General features: G+C 39.5%; 2 protein-coding genes across 7 annotated transcripts in view; one reads left to right on the top strand and one right to left on the bottom strand.

Moving 5' to 3' along the window:
- SLC5A1 (solute carrier family 5 member 1) overlaps positions 1 to 22,476 on the top strand; it is a 25,823-nt gene extending 3,347 nt beyond the window's left edge. For both annotated transcript variants that reach the window (XM_003211023.5, XM_085238210.1), the window contains exons 3-15: positions 6,000 to 6,104; positions 8,403 to 8,462; positions 8,824 to 8,928; positions 13,257 to 13,362; positions 13,591 to 13,671; positions 14,744 to 14,964; positions 15,956 to 16,091; positions 16,559 to 16,666; positions 17,708 to 17,858; positions 18,428 to 18,596; positions 19,676 to 19,891; positions 20,147 to 20,249; positions 21,064 to 22,476. In XM_003211023.5, the coding sequence (XP_003211071.1) occupies positions 6,000 to 6,104; positions 8,403 to 8,462; positions 8,824 to 8,928; positions 13,257 to 13,362; positions 13,591 to 13,671; positions 14,744 to 14,964; positions 15,956 to 16,091; positions 16,559 to 16,666; positions 17,708 to 17,858; positions 18,428 to 18,596; positions 19,676 to 19,891; positions 20,147 to 20,249; positions 21,064 to 21,284 (1,782 nt within the window). In that variant the 3' untranslated portion in view covers positions 21,285 to 22,476. The remainder of the gene's footprint in view (positions 1 to 5,999; positions 6,105 to 8,402; positions 8,463 to 8,823; positions 8,929 to 13,256; positions 13,363 to 13,590; positions 13,672 to 14,743; positions 14,965 to 15,955; positions 16,092 to 16,558; positions 16,667 to 17,707; positions 17,859 to 18,427; positions 18,597 to 19,675; positions 19,892 to 20,146; positions 20,250 to 21,063) is intronic.
- RSPH14 (radial spoke head 14 homolog) overlaps positions 21,683 to 25,081 on the bottom strand; it is a 77,470-nt gene continuing 74,071 nt past the window's right edge. For 4 of the 5 annotated variants that reach the window (XM_085238215.1, XM_085238216.1, XM_085238218.1 and 1 more), the window contains exon 9: positions 21,683 to 25,081. The gene's annotated coding sequence lies outside the window, so the exon portion shown is untranslated. The other variant, XM_085238217.1, reaches the window with a different exon arrangement.

Here is a 25,081-nt window from a genome sequence, read left to right as displayed (position 1 = left end):
ATCTGTGACTTATATTGTCTTTGGTGCTGTTTTCTCTTCAAAGAGGAAAGCAGTTATAGACATGAAACAACAGGTTCATGGCTATCCAGCAGGCCTCTGGCAGAAGTGCTGTTAGAAGCAATTGTCTATTTCTTCTAGATGATACAGTATGTGTTCAGCAGGACTTCTTGGACAAGTAGAACATTTAGAAAAATCTTCATTTTCTGGGTCACTAATATTGTACATGCTTTCATATGCTTGAACAGAGACCATCAACATTCTTGATTTTGTCTTGTTTCAAAAAATGTCTTTGCACTTCATAAGCCTTTTGATACAAGATTCCACCCACGTGGAATGTGGTTATGGGTTCCAAATGGATTTTGTTACAGGATCTGGGGGGATAAAGGGAGTAAATGTTTGTTCTCTAAAAATTTAGTAATTTTCTGGAAGTAAATAATACGAATATCTACACTGTGTTCAGTCTTCTTCACTTCAGGGAGCTCTTGTCTGGTTTTAGAAGGAATCAGAGCTGCCATTTTAATAATATAAAAAGATTAAGGGCTAATGACCGTAAAAGATGTGTTCTTTTGGTCGAGTAGATCTGAGAAAATTCAAGTTCCATTGAAAGCCTGAGCAAAGTCTCCTTTCTCTCCTTTCCATGTTATTATGAGATAAATTCTGTAATTTTAGGGTGAAAAATTGACTTGCTTGACTGACAGTTTAATCTGGGCTGGTTTTAACCCTCTGCAATTCTGTCTACTTGTCAACAGTGAATGTTAATACTCTTTTGTGCAGACATAAATGAGAATGGAAGTGGTAAGGCAGAAAAGACTCACCATGAAAACTTTGTGTGGCCATGGAGGCTCAGAGAAATCCTAATGATTCCCCTAAAACCCAGAGGCACTTAACTAACACTGAATTCTCTAGCAACACAAAACCAACAGATTCAACTCCCTTACTTGAGCAAAAAGACAAAATAGATGACCCCATGTGCAGCATTTGCTGCTGGACCATCTCTTTTCCCTACCCAAACTGCACAAGCTAGCAGGATGTGCTGGTCATCAGTGCAGTCTTAAGATCCTCCATTCAGTCCTTCATTTCTCCGTTCTGTGGATCATTTTGTGGCCATGAAGGTTGATTGGTATTTTACAAAACTAAGTCTGTAGCTAGTCTTTTTTTGGCTGTTTTGTTGAGTTCAGTTCTGTTATTTCACTGAAATCGCTGTCCTTGATGCTGTGGATGAGTCAACTCAGTAACTCCAATAGTTCATTAACAATCAAGATATGTAGTTATGTTCCCACTGATTGCCAGAAATTTAAACCTATCATGAGTTAATTGTATGAGCATGAAATGCTGCTCCTTCTGCAAAGTCTTTTTAGAGAAAAGGAGAGAAGAATCTTCAAGAAACTGATTTTGGTTTCTTATGCTTTGAAGGAAATCTCTTTAAGATAGACCTGTATTTTTAAATACTCATAACCAGCTGTACTTTATTCCAGAGAGTCACAGAGGCTCAGAGGAATTACCAACTTTGTAACACTGGGCCTTGCAAACTGAACTTTTCACTTCTTCTGTTCAAATACTTTCTACTCTTGAAAGAAATTCAGCATCTGTTACTAAAGAACAGTCAGCTTCAGTAGTAGCCAATCTGTCAGGATTAACAAGTCTTCAGACACCATGAAAATCAACAACAACAAAACCTCAATTTTGAAGCTTTTCTGCTTTGAATTCTATTCTTCAGGTTCCATGGTTCCGCAGACAGCTGTCTGCACAAAATTGTCAGTTACCTTAGAAGCCTCAGCTCCTGAGGCATAAATGCTAATAGGGCAAAGTAGTATTTGGTGGGCATCTGATGTTCAGATATGGCTGGAAAGATTTACTGCATAGATAGTAAGTGGGAAGCATTTCAAAGTCAAAGACATAATGTACTTCAAACAAATGTCACTCGGTGTATTTGCTGTTATTAAAGCCCTGATCTTTGTGAGCAAGGTAAGAATTAAAGAGAAAAAATTCAATTTTTTACTCAGTTCTGCATTCCCTCTTTTCAAAGCCAACAGAACTGATCATGGTACAATTTCTCTTATCTCTGCATCCAGTTAAGTTTTACATACTCTCACAATTCTCCCCATTTGATGGATCTGACATTGCTGTGAGAAGCCAATAGGGACAACTCTGGTACATGTAAGATTAGTACCTTCCTTCCACAGGTGAAGTAAAATAGGAAATTAACTTATGTTGTCAATTTCCGTACAAAAAAAAAAAAAATAAATAGTGTGAAACCAAACTGTTTTTAGAGTAAAAGTGATGATAAAATACTAAAAACAAAGCTCTGGAAGAGCAGGAAAGGTGAAGAAGATTTCTGCAGAATCTGTCAGAATGTTTCAGCCAGCCTGGAGGTGCTGTCTGCATCTCAGAGGACAAAGGTGGAAAGGTATCAGATGAGTCTGCTTATGGCTGTGCTGCTCCCACAGCTGTTATGCTCATTAAGAGACAGAGGCACCTTACCTGACGTATGTTGTGTCTCCATATCTGTCTGTCTGTCTATCAGTGTCATTTAATTTGGCAATAACACAATACGGAGAACTTGAAGAATAATCAAGAGAGCAGAATAAAACTCAACACTTCTTTCTTTAAGTTCTTTACTATGAGAGTGGTGAGGTGCTGGAACAGCTGCCCGGAGAGGTTGTGGATGCCCCATCCCTGGAAGTGTTCAAGGCCAGATTGGATGGGGCCCTGGGCAGCCTGGTCTGGTATTAAAAGGGGAGGTTGGTGGCCCTGCATGTGGCAGGGGGTTGGAGATTTATGATCCTTGAGGTCCCTTCCAACCCTGGCCATTCTGTGATTCTGTGAATTCTTTGGGTCTCAGAGCCCTGGAAAAGTCACAGTAGTATTTTACTGTAAGAATCAAACTGATTTTTCCAAAGGGGCTGAAAGTGATCTCATAAAACTCGAGTAGGGAAGCATCTTTCCTATAGGATACAGTCACAGCTGTGAGTAAAAAGAGAAGTATGCAAGCAGTTGGAGAGTAGTTCTCAAGCATGGGAATAAGAAATTTGTCAGAGAAGAGGGATTTGAGAAGTATCTTCTGCAGGTGACTCAGAGAAGTGATCTCATGCTGCTGTGAAGGAGCTTCTCTGTTGTTCTCTGTGGAGTGGCTAAGGGCAGGTACTCTCTTTGCCATAGGGGAGGCAGGATCAAGGTTGAGGAAAAATGTTTGATACTGAACTAGTGCTTTTGAACAGGAAAGCAGACATTAGGAATGGAGGATATGTATGATCCTGAGAGGGAGAAAAGAAAGGCATAAACTGAGAAGTATGCACACTGCCATGGCAGTAGTCACTGATTTGCAAAGAGCATTGTGTATATATGGTTTGGAACAGCAAGTGCCAGGATGTCAATGCATCCTAAAGTTAATGAATCAGTTAATGAATAACACGGAAAAAACATAATGATCATCATCTGCCTGCAGTGTGATAGCACTTTTCCTGAACAGAGTGCTCCTGTTAAAACCTGACCCCTTAAAAGATTCGAAAGGAGTTAATGTTCCACACTCCAGGTTACTCAGTTTTTTTGCCCTCTTTCCATCCTAACAGCTTTTGTTCCTTTCATTCAACTTTCCTCTTTACTTTTCCTCCTCTATCTGTTGTAAAAATCAATTCACCAACATGTTGCTGAGAATGGCTAACAATTCCAACTTCAGCCCATCCTCTGCTTACAGCCATGCACATGGAGGAACTCAAGTATAAAGATCTGCTCTCTTAGTAACACACTGCAGAGGAAAGAGGCCAGACACAAACACCTAGCCTGTTCCACCTTGGTGTGCTCTGTGCTCACTCCAGCAAAGGCAAAAGGACCATCTTGTCCTTGCTCGCTGGGCACAAGCATGTTTGGCAGACATTCCTCTCTCTTTAACCAGCTTTTACTGCAGTTCTCATTAATTTACGCTTCCCAGCTATGATGCCACTTTCTACCGTTGGTGATTGTGTCCATTGTTACGTACTGATTTTGTAGTTCTGCTGTACCAGGTGTTCTTTAATTCAGAAAACAAAATGTAGAAATTGAAAGTGATATGTGCACTGGCATTGTTTCGTCCTAAATGTGTTGGTAATTTTGCATTGCTTCCTTTGGTTTCCTATTTTACTTAAAACACAGTTGTACTCCGTGTGGAGTTTGAACACATTCCCAGTACTTGCTATGCAATGCCCTCTGTTTTTAGGCACTGAGACAAATCCCACTGTAGCTTTCTTTTCTGAGAATTCTTCATTAGCTGCTTGTATTATTTAGATCTGCATGCAGCACGTTTCAAACTTCTGGGAGAGGGAGCACATTAAGTAAAATCTGTGATTAATGTGGTTAATCTTTTCTGGTGAGTGCAATTTCTGATAACCTAAATTAAAGCTTAATTCTCCATCTGCAGGGAGAACACCAGACAGCAGTTACTAATGTCTAATATTAGTATGGTACTTGTTTCTTCACTATTATTTTTGAGAAAATACTGCTGTTGTCAGAAAGTGGTTTAAAAGAAGTTTTTTCTATTATGAGTAATGTCTCTGACCTATTTGCTAATGCCTGTTACAAGACTTGTCATTCCTGTGGAAATATATTTAACATGACAAACTGATTACATTTCTGTAGGGCACAACTGAGTTCTAGAATGCTGTAAAAAAAATAAAGTAAAAAAGAGCAGAACAAAGTGAACTTAGAGAAAGAAATTCCCTTAGTCCTGCACAAGGACTAGAAGATAACAGGGGATCCAACAGCAGAAAGGAAGAAAAAAAACTTGGGAAAGAAGCAGTATAAAGATGAATGATTTGTTGCATGTAGCAAATGAAGGAGGAGAAGCTGTTTCTTTGTGATTTCCAAATTACAAGATGAAGAGTGTGAGTGCTGTTCCTGGCTATGGTGTAGCTCTAGAGGGTAAACCTGATCTTCAGAGTGGATTTCTATGATGAAATCGCTTTTATCCTCCTGAATCTCAGGCAGTCATTCTTGTGCTCTCAGGAAGATTGATTTAATTTTTACTGCTACACAAAGGACTCACTGCAGTGATTGCAGACCTGGAGATTTGTAAATACATTCACATATATTTTAGGACCCTACAAATCAACCAGTGAGTTGCAGGCAAGGAATATTTCTCCCTCTTGTAAGGTAACTCCAAACATATTGCAAGTGTACTTGGGATCTACACAAGAAGAATGTGCAGGTGCAGATCCTGTATTTATGGTTGTAAAGGAATGTTTTCAAGACTTTTAGGTCTTTCAGCTTAGAGGAGTACCTCAAACCTTTCCTTTCTGAGTGCCTCCTGCCTTGTCAACAATCCAGCCTAAACCTTTCTTGGTCTTGCTCTTTCTCTGATCAGCATTTCTTGTGTTCCCCCCCATTCTGTCTGCTGGATCACTGCAATGTCTGGAGGTTTTTGCAGCATTCCTTCAATATAGCTCCTTTATTTGCTTTATTTAGCATCTTCCAGAAGCGCTCTCAGCCATATAGCTTGAAGAATTTAATTAAGTTAATCTAATGTCTTTTGACTAAAAGTCAAACAACCGTGAAATCTGTACAACTCTTACTGATGGCACAATTAGTCCCACAGTCTGCAGAACTTCAGTATGAAACAGGAGTGCAGGTTTGACACGTGTGCACTTATTGTTTCCTCCCTGAGCAAAGCAGATCTGTGTTCCTGTCTAATTGTTTGTGTATCACCCAAATTCAGTTGGTCAAGTTTTGCAAATATTTGAAAGTCTGTTTTGGGTCATAACCTATGTCTCAGTTGGAAGAAGAGTTATGCAGCTTTGTATTCATGCTTCATGTTTTAGACATGAGGGCTAAAGTTTCAGGTTTGATGGGGGATGGAGAAAAACAATGAGATACAGTCTTGAAGTAGTCAAGGAAGTTGGTTGTCATTCATTCTGATTGTCACCACCTGATGATAGACAGGCCTGAGTTCAAAATGTCAAATGAACATGGGTTTTTCAAGATGTTGTGAACTGACCTTAAGAATCAAGTCTTGTTCTTTCTGTTTCCAGATTGGTGCTTCACTCTTTGCCAGTAACATTGGCAGTGGACATTTTGTGGGCATAGCAGGAACAGCAGCAGCTGGAGGAATTGCCATTGGAGGGTATGAATGGAATGTAAGTGACATGCATGTGGGTGAACATATTTGTGACGTCAGAATTATCTGCACAGGTTAATCAAGATGCCATTATTGAATAATTTTTGCTGTCAAAATTTACTTGGCAATACTTGTTTCTGTACAGGTCTGCAAATGCCAGTGTTGTCTCCTAGTTATCTTCCTTGGTCCTTGTCCAAGTGACTGGGAGATGATGGCCCTTTTATGTTCAATGAAGTTTTTTAGAAAATGTTTGACCCAAAGAAATCAGTGGATTCTCTTCTTATTCTATTGTTTGATTACATTTAATTATTGATAGGGAGCACTCTCAGACTGTAGGATGTCTGGAAGAGTTAGTTGGTTTTATAATCCACTACATTTTATTTTTTACTCCAGTTTGGTATTTAGAAATTGTTGAAAAGGCTTTGATTTCTTCACAGGCTACAGGAAATTTGGGACATCCTTCACAATCACCTGCATTCTAAAAATCTTTTCCCTTTTAGTTTCTCCTCCTTCTGGTTGTATATGTTCCACTTATGGTTGCCATGTAGAATAGAAATACCCAAGCTGACTTAAAATGAACTGCTTGGGGTACCAGCAGCAGAATTAACTGTGACAGCATGAAGATTCACATGAGCTGATTAAATGCATTTCCTTGAATTCTTGGATATTGTGGGTGTGGATAACACTAACCTTACGATCCTTGGTTCACATTCATGGAAGGGATTATACCAGAACACAAAAGACTTAATGAGCATTACGTAGGTTTCCTTGCAATTAATTCTGTGCAGTGAAAGAAACATTCTACAATGAGGAACTGTTTTTTTCTCCTTAACAAGTAAGTGGTTGCTGCAAATATTCAGGTGCTTATATAAATATTAAAGAAGAACACTGAAGGCTAACAAGAATTATGAGACAGTTAATCTGTCATATTTCTCTATTTGTTTACAATGGGGCTGTAAGCAACCTTATTCTTCTTCCCTTTGCACAAAAACTAAGCGAAAGAAAACAGAGCAAACATTAGGTGAAATTTCACAGCATTCAAAGCTCTAGGACACATATCCTCCTTCAAACATATTCATGTCAAACTCTTTATCTCCTGGGAGATTCTCCATGGGCTGATGTAAATATACAGAGCACAACAATTGTTGTTTAGGAAGAAGCATTGATGCATGCATGTATTTGGAGAGTTACACTGCATAGTTCCTTAAATAATTATGACAGAGAGACTCTTGACTGTATAATTCAATTCTCCTCTTGAAAGAATTATTGACTATTATACTGCTTGTGTATCAGTATTATTCCATGAAATTACTTCTAAATTACATTAGTATGGTAGCAGATGCTGAACCACTCTTTCTTGTCCATTTCTCATCTTTGATCTAAAGGCAAAACTCAAAAGATAATGTTACTGAAAACAAAAACAACCTCATGAGTGGACAGAAAAAATGTAGAATTTTGAGCAGAATTTTGTTCTTTATTTGTCTAACTATGTACTACTCTGTTAGGGAGAATTTACTAGCCATTTCAGTCAGGAAACTGACACCAAAATACAGTACGGTCTATAGTTCACAAAATGCATATGGCAATTCAAAATACACTGAGCAATGATAATGTGGAAATACCAAATCCTTTACTAAATGCTTGTAGTACATATTGTATAGTGTGTGGGATCACTGTAGTACACTGTGCCTTATAAAACACACAGACATCTCAGAGAAACTCAGTGCAGAAAGAAGCTAAAGAGATATCAAAAGTTTTTTACCCCATACATACATATCAGCATACCTGATTGCTGATATCACGAGATACCATTGCAGCACAGCTGATTCTGAGAGGAGAGGTAGTCTGACTCTGTACCTGGGATGAAGCAACTAGGAAATAGGTTGAGTTATTAGACTTGATTAATCCTTCTTTAATTTTTCCCAGAAATTGTGGACTTACGGGCTGATTGCATTTTAACAGCATGCCTTGAGGACAGCTGGAATAAGCTAGCATTGCTGGTAGGGTGGCATTTTGATACTAGAAGGCAAACATATGAGCAGAAATCAGCATTTCTGCAAAACGTGTTATCATGTGTGCTTCTTTTGGAAACTGAGCATGCAATTCAGTTTCCACAATGTGTGACAAATCTCTGAGCCCGGATTTTATTCCCAGATTTTCAACCGTAAGACAAAGGATCGAGCAACATCCATTGCAGCCCCAAAGTAACCAGGTTTGAGTGGTCTCAGTGATTTTTACCTGCAGTTTGGTCTGATAAATGGTCTTAGTGCTGTCTAGAGAGAGGAGGCTAATTCAGCTGATCTTGTCTTGACTGCAGGCTCTGATATTTGTGGTTGTTCTAGGATGGCTGTTTGTACCCATCTACATCAAAGCCGGGGTAAGTAAAAACGGCGTTATGTTCTCCTGTGCTGTTTGTTTTAATCTTCCTCTCTCTTCTTGTTTGTGGATCAGCTCTGGAGTAATGCAAAGCCATTATGAATGGCACAGGAGATCTGATCACATTAGAACCTGTCTATATGTATCTGAATAATGATGATTCTCAAATTCTGAGACGTGAGATGTGTTTGGTACTCTGCTCTTGTTCTCCTTTGATTCCTGGAGCTGCCGTTCCATGCAACTGCATTTGCACTCCCTCCCTTTGCCTTCCACTCCTACAGTATCCGAGTAGCAAAAAGCTTCCTCTAACCTGCTTTGTATTCGTGCCTTGTTGTATGAGACCTTATCTTCCCACCCTGCAGGTGGTGACAATGCCAGAGTATCTGAGGAAGCGTTTTGGTGGAAAACGGATTCAGATCTACCTGTCAATCCTTTCACTGGTCCTGTATATTTTCACAAAGATCTCAGTAAGTATAACTTCTGCAACAATTTTTTGGTGCAAAGTTGAGCTAAATAAAAGAAACTCCCATTTACATTATTATGCACACAACTGACTGTTGTTTCTGATTTGAAGTCTAATTGAACTAAGGAGTAAAATGTGTTACATGTAGTACGTGTATTTTCTTCTGTGTAGTGAGATTGTGCGTGCAGATCTGTTTTGCAATCTGAGTTTTGTTGGCTTCCTTCGGGAAGACTTTCTTCTTGGTGTTTGTTAGGCTTTCTCTCTCTCTCTCTCTTTTATTTTTTTTTAATGTTTTTAAGGTTTACTTCTAGAATAAGCAAGAATGGAGGGATCCTTATATTGTATTGCTCTCTGTTGTTTAGGGATCTATGAAACATGAGAGAAGATTTTCACATCCTATGAGTTTGTACTACTTTTGATCTACCTGAATCATCTGAGAAATAATAGCTGCTGCTTGTTTAACCATTTAGCTTTAGAATCTTTTTGCCATTGGTTTGGGCACACAGCATCCCATGCCAACCCTCTGTTCGTTCTGCTAGGAGAATGAGCAATACTTTTTGGAGAAGAGTGCTGTTGGGTTTTCAAGGAACAGGATTTTTTGTCCCTAGGCTTCATATTCATCCTTCACTCTGGTGAACAGGCCATCAGCAATACACATAGCTGAGGGAAAAGCGCAAAAGAGCAGCGAAAAAATGAGAATGATAGAAACTAGAAAACAAGAGAGTGGGAAAATGCAAAGGAAATGGTAACAGCTGAGGTGAAAGGAAGAGAGATTCTTTTAATAGGTAAATGGTTGCAATAAAGTTTAAGTTGCTATAAAGTTAATGTTTATTAAGCATGTGGTTGTGCTGCTGTGAAATAGTGAAGGGAGTTGGTATTTTCCTTATGTCTTGAAACTACTAAGCCTTTGAAGAAGTCCACAGTTCAGGTATACCTCAATCTGTTGTTTTTCAGAAGTTGCCATGGCAGATTACTCTTTGCCCTCTGCATGGGAGCTAAGTGATAATAGTGCAATTTAAGCTAAAAGATTGGCCTTTTGCTCTCATTCTCACATCTTCATGATAACTGATCCTTGCAGAGGTTATAAATTAAACAGGTTGGTGCTATGTGACTGGCCCCAAAGCTGGATTTCTGTATAGTTCAAAAGGATCAGTTGCTGTGCTTAACGACCATAATCAGAAATCCCAGGCTTGTTGCACATGACACAGAGTTCTGGCAGTCCTAGCAGCTGAGAAACATTTCCAATCAGATGACTCAGTCCCATTCTGCAACACGTTTGCAATAAGCCCATTAAGGAGATTCTGAATTTAGTCTTTTATTCCCAGCCTTATCATGTCTAAGAGTTTAGTAATGGGATTTCATCCTGGTTTACTAGAGGTGTCTTAATTCCAGGCAAGACACATTCTCCATTTAAACTTTGCATGTGATCATAAGGCTGAAGCACCTTCTCGTGCACTTGTGGGAGCAAAGCAATAGTGAAGAGATCCATATAGCAGCAGATTACCAGCACCCCACTCTACCACCCCAGCTTCTGATGAGCCTTTGGTGTACACCTATTTGGTGTAGAATATTCTGACACTGTCAATTCCACGTACAAAGATGGCTCTGATTTCTGTAGCATCAAACATTTTCTGCACTGTTGTATTATGTGACTATATTCAGTAGAGCAGAATTTGCTGTATTTTATTTGCAAAAAGCAGTTTTTGCAGGTTTCAGGTACTGCCAGAGAAGTAATGGTAGGTTTTTCTGTCCCATGCAAAACTGGGCCCAAATTGCCTTCAAATGAACATCTCCAGGAGCACAAAGGGAAGGGCTGTTCCATCCTGGCCCATAGCTAGCTTATCTGTGCTGCGTAGAGACGTATGCACTGCGCAGAGCTAGCACAGGTCTCTCTTCACAGAGGCACGTTACATCTCCAGACATACCCATGTGTTGTCAATCTGTGCCCTATCCAACCTGCAGATCTGCATTTTACTTCCTCAACTGCTGTTTTTCCAAACACTCCTTTGTTGTCACCTGGGCTTAGTGAGATTTGGTGTAGAAGGATCTTTCTGCCCTGCCCTTGACAGGCAGGCACACCTAACAGTTTAACTGCCACTTATCCTTCTAGAATAAGAGTGGCATGTTTTCAGGGTAGTTATTTCACGTGTTGATTCCTTCATTTGATGTAATATTATCAAATGTTCCTAGTAATATTATAATCAGGGTACATTCCAATGAATAACAAAATACGTCAGGCCATCTAACTCCTGGCTCACTCTCTCTGGCATGCTGCCCACTACTCTTTGCATGTATCTGTACAAGATTATTCCTGTTTCTGTCTTTTCTTGAACATTTCCTTTGTATTTTTATTGTTCCTTTGTTTTGTGGCTATCAACTGCTTGTCAGGCAAGGCTATGCTGCAAGGTATTGATCTTTGGGATGGGGTCACACATGATCATTCAGCCCAAATGATTTTCAGCTGGCTGCACAGGCATCTCACGTGTACGTGCTTCCTAAGCGTGCAGGACTGTGAGTCCAAAGCCCCTGGCAGCTGTCAAGGCCCTGCTTTATAACTGTGTTGCTCATATTGGACATTGTGCCAAAGAGTATGGTCTAGATAAAATAAAATCAAGAGTAATTAACTCAATTATGATAAGACAAAAACGAATTAAATTCTGAAGAAATCATAAATAGATTTATGAGAAATCAGGGCATAGGTTTACGAACATAAGGGGAGGAAGAAAGATAAACTCATCTTAGAACTTCACAGTGTAGAATAAATTGTAGAGCACTGGGGTTCATTACATTGGAGCTGGATCCAGTAGTGACATATGAAGGCTCCAAGTTAGTTATAATGCATTCTGCCAATTGTTCCTGCAGGATCTGTGCGTGGCTTTAGAGAAAGAGTTTGTAATGGGAAGATTATTCAGAGATGAGATAAGGATTAAATAGTATCAATGAAAGGCTACTTGTGGAGAAATAAGAAAATATTGGAAGGGAATAATCTGACTGGGAGGCAGGAGCAGTGGAGCTGGAAGGTAACAGCAATTCAAAGTTGCTGATAAATTGTTCAGGACACTAAATAATTAACTGTATACTTCTTGCTAGGGTCATTTTAGGACCATTAATATTTAATACTATGTAGGCTAAACTAAAGCCAAGAACAATACCAGACTTACTTGGACGTAAGCAGATCAGTGGTGTGAAAAGGTGGGAAAAAATATTTCCATAGGGATAAGGGACAAAGGACACAACTTGGCAGCCGCTGGGAGATACAATCTGAAAAGTCCAAATTCCTAATTTCAGCCTAAAACCTGTAAGAAACTTAATCATCTCAAGATGCTTCAGGGCAGGGTTTGGGGAGTGGAACCCTCGTTGTGGCTCACACCCTGCTTCCTGCTTGTCTTCTGCACATCGGGGCACTGCATGAGGATCTCTTGCTGCACTGGTCAGCACTGCCTCAATCTCCAGAGCGAAGCAGTCCTGGCTTCAGCTACCTGCAGTGCTTTGTAGCTCCTGAGCATGTTTGAGCACTACTAGGACTTGTGCTGTGAAGTGAGGCTGACTCGCTGTATTGTGCCTTTGTATGGGAAGGGTGGGATACAGAAAGAAGGCATGCAGGTGGGATTGGTGTGAATCCTTCATCTGGATACAGGAGATACAGACCTCTAAGGAAAGGAGGACTAATGGCAACTTATTAGAAATGCAGTGGGGTAGATCAGTCTTACTGTAAACTTAGGTGAATAACCTTGATGCAGAATATTTTTAATTAAGGAGATTATTTAATGTGTTTAAAATCCCAGTAAGAAATAGATTGTTATTCTGAATAGCTCCTTTTTTACACAAGAGCCAAAGGTCTCTTTTGCTAGCCAACAACTTGTCAATTATTCTGACAGGAACCTTAGATTTGTGATAAATTCTTTGCTTTTAATTCCCACATGTCCTGAACTAATGAGACTAGCAATAGCACATGTATGTAAGCAATGAAGAAAAAGGGAGAGACTTACTGGCATAAAGCAGTGAGTGAGTTTTCAACTTTATTGAAGTCAATCAGTATGGATGCACACAGTAGTGAGGAGGTGACTGTCTCTAGCTAAAATGAGCTATTGCTAAATATTTGGGAGTTCTTTGAGAAATGTTACACTGTTCTTATACTGATAGAGCCACAGTTCTGAGAGGAACAACTTCTATTTTCATTTTGCTGTTGTTTTTTTTGTTTTTTTTTTTGTTTTTTTTTTGGTGCAGTACTGTAAGGGATTGTGTATTTCAGTTCTCCAATCATGAATGTGTGATGTGCCATCCCATAAAACTTACACCTTGCCTAACATGTATCATTTTCATCTCTTACAGGCAGACATATTCTCTGGAGCTGTGTTTATACAGTTGGCCATGGGTCTGAATCTGTATTTGGCTATTATTATCCTGCTTGGTATTACTGCTCTTTACACTATCACAGGTGAGCTTGCAGAGCAGCCTGACAAAGTAATTAAATTAGAGAAGACAGGGAAAAGAAAACAGGGGAGGTGGATAAGATGAGAAAAATAAAAACTCGAAAGGGGTGTGTTTTACAGTGATCTTTGTTTGAAAGAGAGAGGTAGAAAAAATCAATAAAAGAAGAAAAAAAAGAAGAAAGATTTTCATTGAGGCATTTGCAGAGGGGCTAACCTGTTTGTTCTGTCATTAGGTGGCCTCGCAGCTGTGATTTACACAGATACCTTGCAGACGTTTATCATGGTTGTGGGATCTTTCATTCTCATGGGATTTGGTAAGTAAATCACAGTGCTGACAGCAATTGATCCTGCAGTGTGGAGCCCTGTTGTCTTAACTAGCAAATTTCAGTTCTTATGCCTGTTTATCAGGGAGTGATGTAGGCAGGTTGCCCAGCAATTTGGTCATTGAGACAACTCCATTCCAAAGAACAGGTAAATGCATAAGGTCATAAGGTGCTGTGTGACATCCTATGAGAGAACAGGACTAGTGATGGGTTATGAGGTAGAGGTGAAGTTGCTGATGATACTCTTCAGAAATTCAGAGAGTAACTTTTTTCCAGAAGATTATAATTTCATAGATTTTCAGATGCTAATGCTTGAAATTTCTGATTCAAAATGAAGAACTGTTGGCCACATGGCATGGTTTTTCTGTGTTTCTAGCTGCAAACTTGTGTTAAAACAGTCCCCAAATCCTAACACCTTAAGTAAGCCTTGTAGTTGACCTGTGGATGTCATTATATTGGCAGTTGAAGAAGAGATATGACTTGTTTGTCTATGGATAGAACAGTGTGTGTGTCCAGAAGCCCATACGCACTTTAAAATTGAAAGCATGCTGTGAAACAGAACTAATAGAAATGGATCATAGAAAGAGAGAAAGATGGAGTGATAAGATTCTGTCAAATTTCAGTTCCTCCCATTTCTAGCTACTCAGTTTTTAGTTTTCCTCTAGACAGGTCTTTCACTGAAATTAGATTAATCCACCACTGTTACGACAGAAGTAACTGGTAAAATCCTGCTGTTTGGTTTTCCCTGGGTTAATAGAGTGTGGAAATAATCTTAAATTTAATTCTCAGAATGCATGCATACGAGATGTTGAGACTGTGGAGCTTAAATCAGTCTTTGAGAGACACACAGAAACCAAAAAATGAAGGTCACTTTGAATACTTCATGGTGTGAATACTTACATAACACTGCATACTATTTTCTGAAAATGCATATATATATATATATATACTCTCTAGGGTTTTGTTCATCACTGTTACAGTGTTTTTCTCTTCACCTTGTCTGGTTCTACTTGAGATGTCAGTGTTACATCCTTTATCACTTCTTTTGCTTTCTATTTTTCAGCATTTAAAGAGGTTGGAGGGTATGATGCATTCATGGAGAAGTATATGAATGCAATTCCATCCAATATCACCTATGGAAATAGTACAATTGATTCCAAATGCTATACTCCTCGAGCGGATGCTTTTCACATCTTCCGAGATGCTGTCACTGGAGATCTGCCATGGCCAGGGCTTACTTTTGGTTTGAGCATCCTTACTCTGTGGTACTGGTGCACAGATCAGGTAATGTGGAAGCCATATGCCTTGGAAATGCAGAACACAAAACTCTGCAGACTTCTAGTATGATCTAACAGTAATGTTTGTTTCTTCTCTTCCCCACAGTTTGGTATTCAAAACTAGATCACAGGAATGGCAGTTATTTTAGGACTAGTCAGAGCATTTCCAGCTTCTGGTTTCTAAACTCCTCCTTTATTAAATGGCTCCATATTAGAGCTGTTGGGACCATGTGTGTGCAAGAAAATGGAAATGGTGTTCTTTCGGTTCTTCTTATAAACTGCTCAGAAGATACCGTGTTTAATTCCTTTCTCACGTTTTTTTAATTTATAATTCTGCATAAGAACAAGGAGAGAGTTTGTAATGTGAACATTTACTTAAGAAACCTCATATCAAATGGTCTTAGTTGGACTGGGATGGTTCCCCATTCAGTGATCCTAGTTTGTTTCCTGTTTGTGTGGCTTCCACCTTTGCATGCACAGTTTTGGGTGGATTTTCTTTATACATTTGGTCTTTCAGTCTGGAGACTCTCACCATTTCCTTCTTCCTTCCCCTAAGAGCTATCCTCCAGCTTCCCAGAGAGATCACACTGGCATGAAAGTAGAAAAGTGTGCTTCTGCAACTGTGACATGCTCAATCTGAAGAGAATGATCTCTCTGCTTTCTGAATTGTGAGAAGGATAATTTTTCACAATTTATAAAGCAAATTAAAAAACCAATGTAAATATCTATTTTCTTCTTTTTTGTCTCTTGACTTGCTTTATAAATAACTTTTGAGAACAAAAGAGTATTAGCTCTTGAACATGTGCTGAATAAACGTTATTTTCCTTAACTTATTTTAAATGTATTTTCATGTAGCGTTTATGTTTTCCTGGTGATGGAAATCATAAATAGGCTCTTTCACCATCACTCAGGTTAAGGAGTACTTTGTGTCTGGAATGTGGCTTGGTGTGTTCATGGTATTGATTGAGTCATGCGTGCCTGTCGTGTCTCATTGACAGGTTATTGTCCAAAGATGTCTCTCTGGCAAGAACATGTCCCACGTGAAGGCTGGATGTGTGATGTGTGGGTACCTGAAGCTCTTGCCCATGTTTATCATAGTGATGCCTGGAATGATCAGCCGAATTTTGTATACAGGTATACGCACGTATTTACAGGGATGCAAATTTTCTCCTGCTGCCAATCTTTCACTGGCAATCCCTCTCAATTTCTTTTCTCTGTCCTAAATACCTGTGAGATTGTTGTCTTGTCATACAGCTGTGTCATACAGGCACATATTACACAAATACTGACTACAGTGAACGAATCCACAAACCCACAGGCAGAGAAGAGGTATATAAGTTGAATGAAAACTGTGTTCCTCTGTTTTTTATTTGACTTGCTTTTCTTGTGTTACTGAGTTCTGGTCTGACAAATTAATTCTGGTGTTTTTTGATCTGCAGCAATTTTAATATTTTTTAGATAGGATAGGGAAAATGGAGGCTTAGAATCACCTTCCATCCTGCTAGCAGACCAAGGATGATATAGAACATGTCAGTCCAGTGGTTCAGTGTGTATTTGTTAATATGACCTTGTCTAACTGTGTCTCATTATCCTCTTCTCAGATGTGGTGGCTTGTGCTGTGCCTGAAGTCTGCCAGCAGGCCTGTGGCACCTCAGTGGGCTGTACAAATATTGCTTTTCCAAAAATGGTAGTAGAACTTATGCCAAATGGTAAGACACTGTTTTTGTTTGTTGTTTTAGGAAAGGTGAGGCTGCCAGACTGTAAAAAATGAGTGAGGGAGAGCCCAAGTCTCAGATTTAGCTAGAAAAAAATCTTGCTAAAATATTTACTGTTAGTCAAAAGGGTAAGTAATCCTAATTGGTTGTGGCTGTAGGTGCAGAATAGTTGCATGCCAGCAATGTCAGCTCGCAGCAGATACTGAGCAGTGACATTCTAATTGTCCCCCCTCCCTGTGAAGGTCAAAAGTGACCTATTTTGCCTGTTTTATAAAGGACTCAGGATGTCTGAGTTGCAGGCGTACGTCTGCAGTCCTTATGCCAACTCCACTGAGGTGGGAGAAGACATTGTCCCATATAACACCTGCTCAGTGAGAGAAAGAGGCACCGATCTGGAGAAGAATAAGTATAGAGAAAAGAAAGAAAAACTTCTTCAGAAAACCAGAGCTGATTCAGAAGGCTAGAAAACACAGATTATGGTATAATGCAAACCATGGTACTTCCTTGATCATTTATTACAATTCCCCATTGTTTCATAAACTTTGAAGATTGTCTTATTGAAGCACTATCATACTTCCCCATGCTATGTTGATTAGATCATGCTGCTTGGAAAAGTGGTTTTACCCTGGTGTTTAATCAGTAAAAGAAACTTGTCATCTGATTTACAAATATACCACAGGCAACCGGGCACTGCACTGAATTCAAGAGAAATGATTTTATAACTGTGAGTGAAGTCTGCTTATTAGGTTTTGTTTCAGCATCTAATCTGAAAGCGTTCACAAAGGAAGTACCTACACTCTAAAAGCTCAAACATTGTCCCATCACTGCTGTAAATAGCTTTTCCGAAGCTCAGCAGCATCACTCTGCTTGCATTGCAAGAGAGTGGCAGGCAGGCATCAGCACATAAACGTGCCAGACATACACATAGCTGGCTGACTTGAAGGGATCAGACAGTCTCTATGGATGGTGCTATGTACTGACACGCTTCACTGAATACCCATCCCACCTAATGCATGGAGTGTCTTTGTTTTCCAGGTCTACGAGGTCTGATGTTATCAGTCATGTTGGCATCCCTTATGAGCTCCTTGACTTCCATTTTTAACAGTGCTAGTACGCTGTTCACTATGGACATTTACACCAAAATTAGAAAACAACCATCAGAGAAGGAGCTTATGTTAGCTGGAAGGTAAGGCAGAAATGCAGCACACCTGAGAAGCCTCCAAAAAAGTGCCTGAATGAAAATCTGTATTTGCAGTGTTCAGGCAGTGCAGCAGTGGCCTCCTGTGGCCAGGCAGGCTGTCCCATGTGTGCTTTCCCTTCTGGATGTTTTATGATAATAATTTCCAGACCTTATGTTCAATTTAATAGACAGTGGCTAAACTAATGTGCAACACTTACTTCCTACTGCTGTTCAAAGGGAACTATTTACAGATACCTTTGTAGGCTTTATGCTACACCATACTCAGCATCAGTGAACTGGTTCTTCTAGCTGATTTGCTATTGGTTCATCCCTAGTCATAACAAAGGAAAAAAGTTATTTTCTGTGTTTTAATTGCATGTTTATCTGTATGATGACTGGTGTTTGACAGACATTATGCCCAACTTGAATTACTTCTGTTTGTTCAATGGTAATTGGCCATTTCATTGATTTTGCAGGTTGAAATACAAAAAAGACATTTAAATTATTGATTAATTGCTGTTTCTGATAGATGCTTCCTAGCAGGTGGCTAATAGAATATCTGGCTATGTTTGCAGGGCATTTATGGTGGTTTTAATTGGCATCAGCATCGCCTGGGTTCCTGTGGTGCAGTCAGCTCAAAGTGGGCAGCTCTTTGATTACATTCAGTCAATTACCAGCTACCTGGGACCTCCCATTGCTGCTGTCTTCCTGCTTGCCATCTTCTGCAAGCGAGTAAATGAGCAGGCAAGTACAAACCAGGAAATAATGAAGCTGCACGTTGCTTTAGTTATCTTTTTTTTTTCACCAAACTTTTCACCTTTGTCTTGGATGCTCTATACATTTGTCAGCAAACTTTTCAACAAATATACTGTTCTTTCCTCCATTATTTCCCATTGCTTTTTGGATCCATTCCAGGAATTGCTGATTTTTATTTTTAGAACAGCGAATTGAGACATATTTAAGTAAGTAACTCAGAAGGGATGAGGTCTGGATTATGCTTTGGCACCACGAGCCAGCCACATTAACTGGGATCTCAGACATTCTGAAGACTCAATATTCAGGACTTCAGTTTCTTTCCTATAGTGCTAGGAATAATGTTTGCTAATGGTTCAGGTTTGCTCCAAGAAGAAATAGTTTCATGAGAAAGCCTACAGAGAAAAAGGTATCTTTCTGTTTTTTAGTTTGGCTGAAACTTTTTCTAACTGCTTTCCCTCAAGGCCATTTCAGTGGTTATCTGTGTGTATGTCCAAAAGATCCTGCTTTATGCACAAAGGGATGTTCTGTTTGCTATCCCAGTGTAGATGCATCTCACAGATGGGTTGAATCTGTGTGCCTGTTGTGGAAATCTGCAGTTGATCTGTGATTGCAGCTGGAATTTTGCCTGAGTTAGAATTTAATATAATTCTCATGTGTTTGTGCACACAGCATTCTTCAAAGCTGGATAAGTAATACAGATAAGTATCAAAGCTTAAAATGCATAAAATGAACTCCAATGTTGTAATTGTTAATATGATTTATCAATATTTCTTGTTCAGAAACATTTTAGCTAGAAATTGAATTAACTATCTTATTCTACTTCTAAACCTTTTTCTGACTTTGCTGAAAAATTAAAACTGTATGTGTTTTTAACCATCAAAACTAGAATATGTTTAAATTGGGATTTCCAGGTTTGTGTTACAGTCATTAGTTATTTGATTTCATGAACTCATGGAATGGCTGAAATTGCCAAAGTCAACATAATGTGTCAAACCTGCATGTTTCTCCCAGCAGCTCTTCAGGAGTTACAGTGTGCTCTTTTTGCTAACTTCTGTCCCTCTCTGCAGGGTGCCTTTTGGGGCCTGGTAATTGGGTTGCTGGCTGGGCTTGGAAGAATGATATCAGAGTTTGCCTACGGAACTGGTAGCTGTGTGGCCCCTTCCAACTGCCCGTTCATCATCTGTGGGATTCACTACCTTTATTTTGCAATTATTCTTTTTGGGATTTCTGCCATCATTATCCTGGCAGTCTCCTTCATGACTAAGCCAATTCCTGATGTACATGTGAGTATTACTGCATTCTGCTCCTAGAGAAATGAAATTTACCACTAGTTTTAAATACTGTTTCTTGGTATATTGTCACATTTCATCTACCTACATCATATAGTCCTTGTAAGAAAGCAAAGGAGATGGTCTTCACTTATCTGTCACTGAGCTTCAGTGACCCCACGATCTAAGGTGCTGACTTAACAGACATTTGGGATGCTGTGGTCTCTGTGTACTCAGGATCTAGTTTTAAACTTCTTTTTTTAATGGCAGCTTTATCGCTTGTGCTGGACTTTGCGGAACAGCAAAGAGGAACGTATTGATCTCGATGCAGATGATGAGGAGGAGAAACCTGATGAAAAAGATCAGGAATCAGGTAACTGCTGAATAATTTCTGTTGCAGTATCTGAGATGCCATCAATATGTTTGAGAATCCCTATTCCATTCCTGAACAGACAATAGCATGCATAGTTTTCATAGAACAATACGCCCCAGCAACAAAACCTCAGCCCAGATTTAAAGGGCTAGTAAGGTGCCCTTTAAATACACGAGTTCTAGTGCAGATCAGAAGTGACAGGAGAAATACTTGTTCTCTGGGTGGCTAGGTGCCAGTTCTAGGCTTAAGTTAGCAGTGTTGTGCATTGGCAGAACTGCATGTAACTCTGGCACTTGCAATGAAACAAGGAGAATTCATTTTGAATAGAGTAGCCATGACTGAAGGAGCAAGGGCATGGTGCAGGACAAAAGGAAAGCTAATTGCCAGACATCCACCTGAGCAAAACCTCCTGCTTCCTTTGCTGGGCTTCTCATTCTGCTGCCAAGTTCCTTTTCATAAATATTCTATAATTCGTCTATTTGTTTTTTAATTAAAAGTATAGAAGGTAGGGAAAAAATGAGATAACAGGTTGAGCTTTGCAGCATGATCTGCTTCTCACGTACCAGATCAAGTCCCTGTGCTGTAAAAAGCCTTCTTGCAGTATTTAGAAAATCACACTTTTTTCCAGGTGAGCTGTGAAAACACAATATTAATTTCATTCTTGTACAACCTTGTATTTAAAAGCTTCTATGCAAGTAAGACCATAAATCAGAGCTACTATATTAAATATAGGATGGAGCTCAGTCACAGAGAACTTGTAGTGTACATAGCAGTCCATGCTTACATTTCATGACCAGTATGCTATTCCTTCCAGTTTCAGAGGAGAGTGAAGACCCAGGATGCCTAAAGAAAGCTTACAACTGGTTCTGTGGCTTAGAGCAACAAAAAGGACCCAAACTGAGCAAGGAGGAAGAGGAAGCACTGAAGAAGAAGCTGACTGACACATCAGAAGTGCCACTTTGGAGGAATGTTGTGAATATCAATGGCATCATCCTACTGACTGTGGCTGTATTTTGCCATGCCTTTTTTGCATAAGCCTCTGATTGCAGTTCTGAAATCGTACTGTATTATCAAGCAGAAACAATGAGTTGTAAACTTACACAGATTCATTTAGTGCTCTAAGTTTGTAAAAATCAGGGTAGTTTACTCACTGATTCTGTGATCATAATTTCAACAATCTCAAGATCAAGAGTACTGCAAGTTCAAGAAAGAGAATTTCCATTTGGAAATTGAATCAGTCCAGGATTAATAGAGGTTCAGAATTTTCATCCAATATTCTCTCTTCTCATGATACATTTCATATTTTAGGTGCAAAACAAGACTGCACGAACCATTGGCTCATTTCATGAGCCATTTATCAGGGTCTGTGAATTATCTCTTGGGGCCAATGATGCTATTTTAATTTTCAACTCTTTCTCTTCTGATCATTCAGGTTGTTTTTTTTTTCCTTTGCTTATGACAATTTGACTACTAAAAAAAAGAACCAACAAACAACTGAGGGGCCATTTTGTGGGCCAAACTGAAAAATCACTTTTGTTCTCTCCAAGCACAGCAGTAAAGGGCTTTTGTATATATCAATGCATTTGATACTGCATCTACCTTTCCATTGTCACTTTTTTCCACTTTCATTTTCTATGATATCTTTCATCATCTTGTGTTTCTCAGTAATGAGTGGAACATGAACCATCTGAACTGACTGCCTTTTGAGACTGGCAAAACAGGATTCAATTATCCTATCAGGAATTCTGCTTATGATAGATTCTCTGCTTAAGGTTAACTTCAAAAGGTCCCCCTCTTGTATATTTTAATGTGTATGTATACTTGAATGTGAAACTTTTTTTATACAAAACACATGTATTATATATACATACAATACATTATATATATGTATATATGCACATATATATTATATATCAGAATATATGTATGTGTGTATATATATATTTATTTATTTATTACTGATTGATTCCCATCTTGGTATGTCAAAGTTAATCTCTACCCACAGTTGTTAGGACCTCTTTATCCTGGAGATGGTGTTAATGTTTTGCTTCTTTCTATGAGCTGTACTACAAAACAATCCGTGAACATTGTTGAAAGTCCAAAGCATGAGTGCTGGTTTTGCATTTTTCTTTTCAGAACGTTTGAGGGCTTTGTATCGCTTCTCTGAAAGACTATAAATCTTTCTTCTGAAGACTGCATTGAGAAATACAATTCATGCTGTATGAAATTTCAGTATGACGGTGTGAGTTCATGAAGGAGAACAGCCACAGCTGTGGGATACCAGCTGAGTCAGTCTGATTGGCTCCACTTGCTAAGCGTGAGACCTGCTGGAGATACGGGAGAAGCTAGGTGTAACACTTCAAGTCAAAAAGCAATAAATCTCGTAATCTATGGGTAATTCAGCCTCTTGGGGAATCAAATGTAGAAAGAAGACATCAGCTGCTGTAGTCAAGCTACAGCACAATTCCTTGTTACTGTTGCACACGTATCATGGCATGCTGTGTTGTCTCAAAGCATTTCAGCACGGTGCGTCTTCCCACAGCATTCTGCAGCAGAACTGCCCTGAAATAGGTGCATCTCAATAAAGCTGGGGTCACCTCTGTACGCCCCACCACGTCACTGCCAGCTCCTCCAGCTGTAGTCCTCACTTTATCATCTGACAGTATCTTCTCTTCATTTGCATCTAAAACAAAGTGCTCTGCTGGTCCTCATTATAAACCCTGCAGGATACTGAAAAGGTTTGCACGAGCCAGATTAAATCAGTACTATATAAATATCAGTGCAAGCTTTTTCTTGCAGTTAATAAGTGAGAGAGTATTTTAAAGACCATGGAATTAATTGTATTTAACGGACTTTGAAGCCATTTATGTATTAAAGTATTTGTATGTTTTGAAGCATTTGGTGTCCACAAAACGATGAGACTTCTAAAGAATGTAATGGAAATCAGAGAAACTTAATTTGGTGTCTAGATTTTGGTTCTGCTTAATAGTAATGGACAACAAACAAGTAAGAAAGCTTCCAGAAAAGGACTGCCCAGATTCCTTGTTGTCATATTTGTTAGAGAAGGAAAATACAGTGAAATTACACAACCACTTGGATGAAGGCAAATAATACAAGTGATTTCCTGGTAGCCTGATCAGCCTTTAGATGACCTCCTCATTAATCAGTCACTGTCACTTCATCTTCTTTCCCAGGGTTAAAGGATTTTGAAAAATTAACTCTTTGACAGAGCCATTCATTGTACGTCCTCAACAAGCTGCTTTTGTTCAGGTCTGAGAACTGCCTGCTGTAGGGACCAAGGTGCAAACGTTGCCATGTAGTCTGACTCCTGTTTGGAGTGCTCTAATTCTGCAGAATTTCACATAGCCGCACAATTTTACCATGGGTAGCTCTAGATTAATAGATTAATAATTAATAGATTAACAAATGTCACCTGGGTTTGGTAGGTGTTGCATTCAAGGGCAACATCATGGCTTTAAGGAAACAAGTGAATTTTCTTCATTTTTCAGTAGAACGGTTGTCGCTGTGGGGCACAAAGAGAAAAAGAGAAAACCCCGAAGATGCTTACACTGCCCTGAGCAGGGATGTGCATTCCATGTGCATTCTTGTTCCCATGTTTGACTGGGAGTTTAGAAATCCTTCTGTCACGTGCCTCTCCACTTGCTATCTCTGGCTGATAGCAGTGCACATGCATCACGTGTAGCAAAACACAGCTCTGTTTCAGGTGATCCTGAAACACTCTAGCTTACCCTGGCAGGTGAGATGTAGGGTTACAACTTACTTCAGTGTGTTATAGTTAGATATACAGAATTATTTTAAGTGGACTGTACAGAAGTTAAATTACAATTAAAAATTCACCTAGTAGCACTGTAGGCCAATTGCAACATTGATATATAAAGAACAGAGGCAAAGCACGTGTCCTTTGGTATTTTTATTTGGTGTTCTTCAGGTATCTTATTTGAGAGTTAGATTATTTTCAGGCCCAATCCTGAGAAGGGTAATCACTCATCGTTCACGTTTTCATTTTTCTGTATCACTCAACAAATGTATCAAAGTTCCTCACAAATATTAATTACTTTGGTTATAACCCTCTTCTTAGAATTTGTTTTTTTTCCAGCTTTGTCTTGTCAAAAGCTCACGCTTTGGTGTGCAACAGTTACAGAGGGAGTGTAGGTCTGTGGCTTAACTTGGAATACAGGTGCAGTAATCACAGCTTGGTTTTAACCAGTATGTCTGTGGTGCATTTGGGCACAGGGCACAAGGCTGAGTTCTCTCGGCACAGTGACTGTCCTGGACCCAAAGTGCCAGCAGCTGCCACCACTAACGAGCTTTGCTCCTGCACAGGTCACTTTTTCCACTGCCAAAATGAGGAAAAAGTTATATGAAGTAAAACTGACAGAACAACGAAGGGCAAAGGTGAGGTGTGTGTCACTGGTGGTGGCTGCCATTCGGAGTGCAGAGCTGCGTTGGCTCTGAAGCCATTTGTTTGAAGGCTGGATTGGAGGCGCATTGAGCCCGCTGCTCACTGGCAGTCACACTGCAGGAAGCTGGGTCACAGGTGAGCTGCTCTGAGGGAGGGCTGCTCCTTTTTTTTTATTTTTCAAATAAAATTAACGTTCTTTCCCCGTGTTCTGGATGTGTGGTGTTGCTGGGAGGCAGTGAGATGTGAGGGAATGGCGCAGGATGAGCTCCCAGTGCTCAGCCCAGCAGGCGGTGTCACACGTGCAACAGCAGAGGGCAATACGTGGCTGAGAAAGATGAGCAATTCCAAACCAAGCCATTTTCTTGGTGATTCATGGCATCTTTCATGCAGCATGTTTTTCAGGGCTGTT

Source organism: Meleagris gallopavo, chromosome 17 (genome assembly GCF_905368555.1).
Source record: "Meleagris gallopavo chromosome 17, MGAL_WU_HG_1.1, whole genome shotgun sequence".
Classification (NCBI taxonomy): domain Eukaryota; kingdom Metazoa; phylum Chordata; class Aves; order Galliformes; family Phasianidae; genus Meleagris; species Meleagris gallopavo.
Note: the sequence above shows the minus strand (reverse complement) of the source record. Positions and strands in the feature narration are given on the sequence as shown.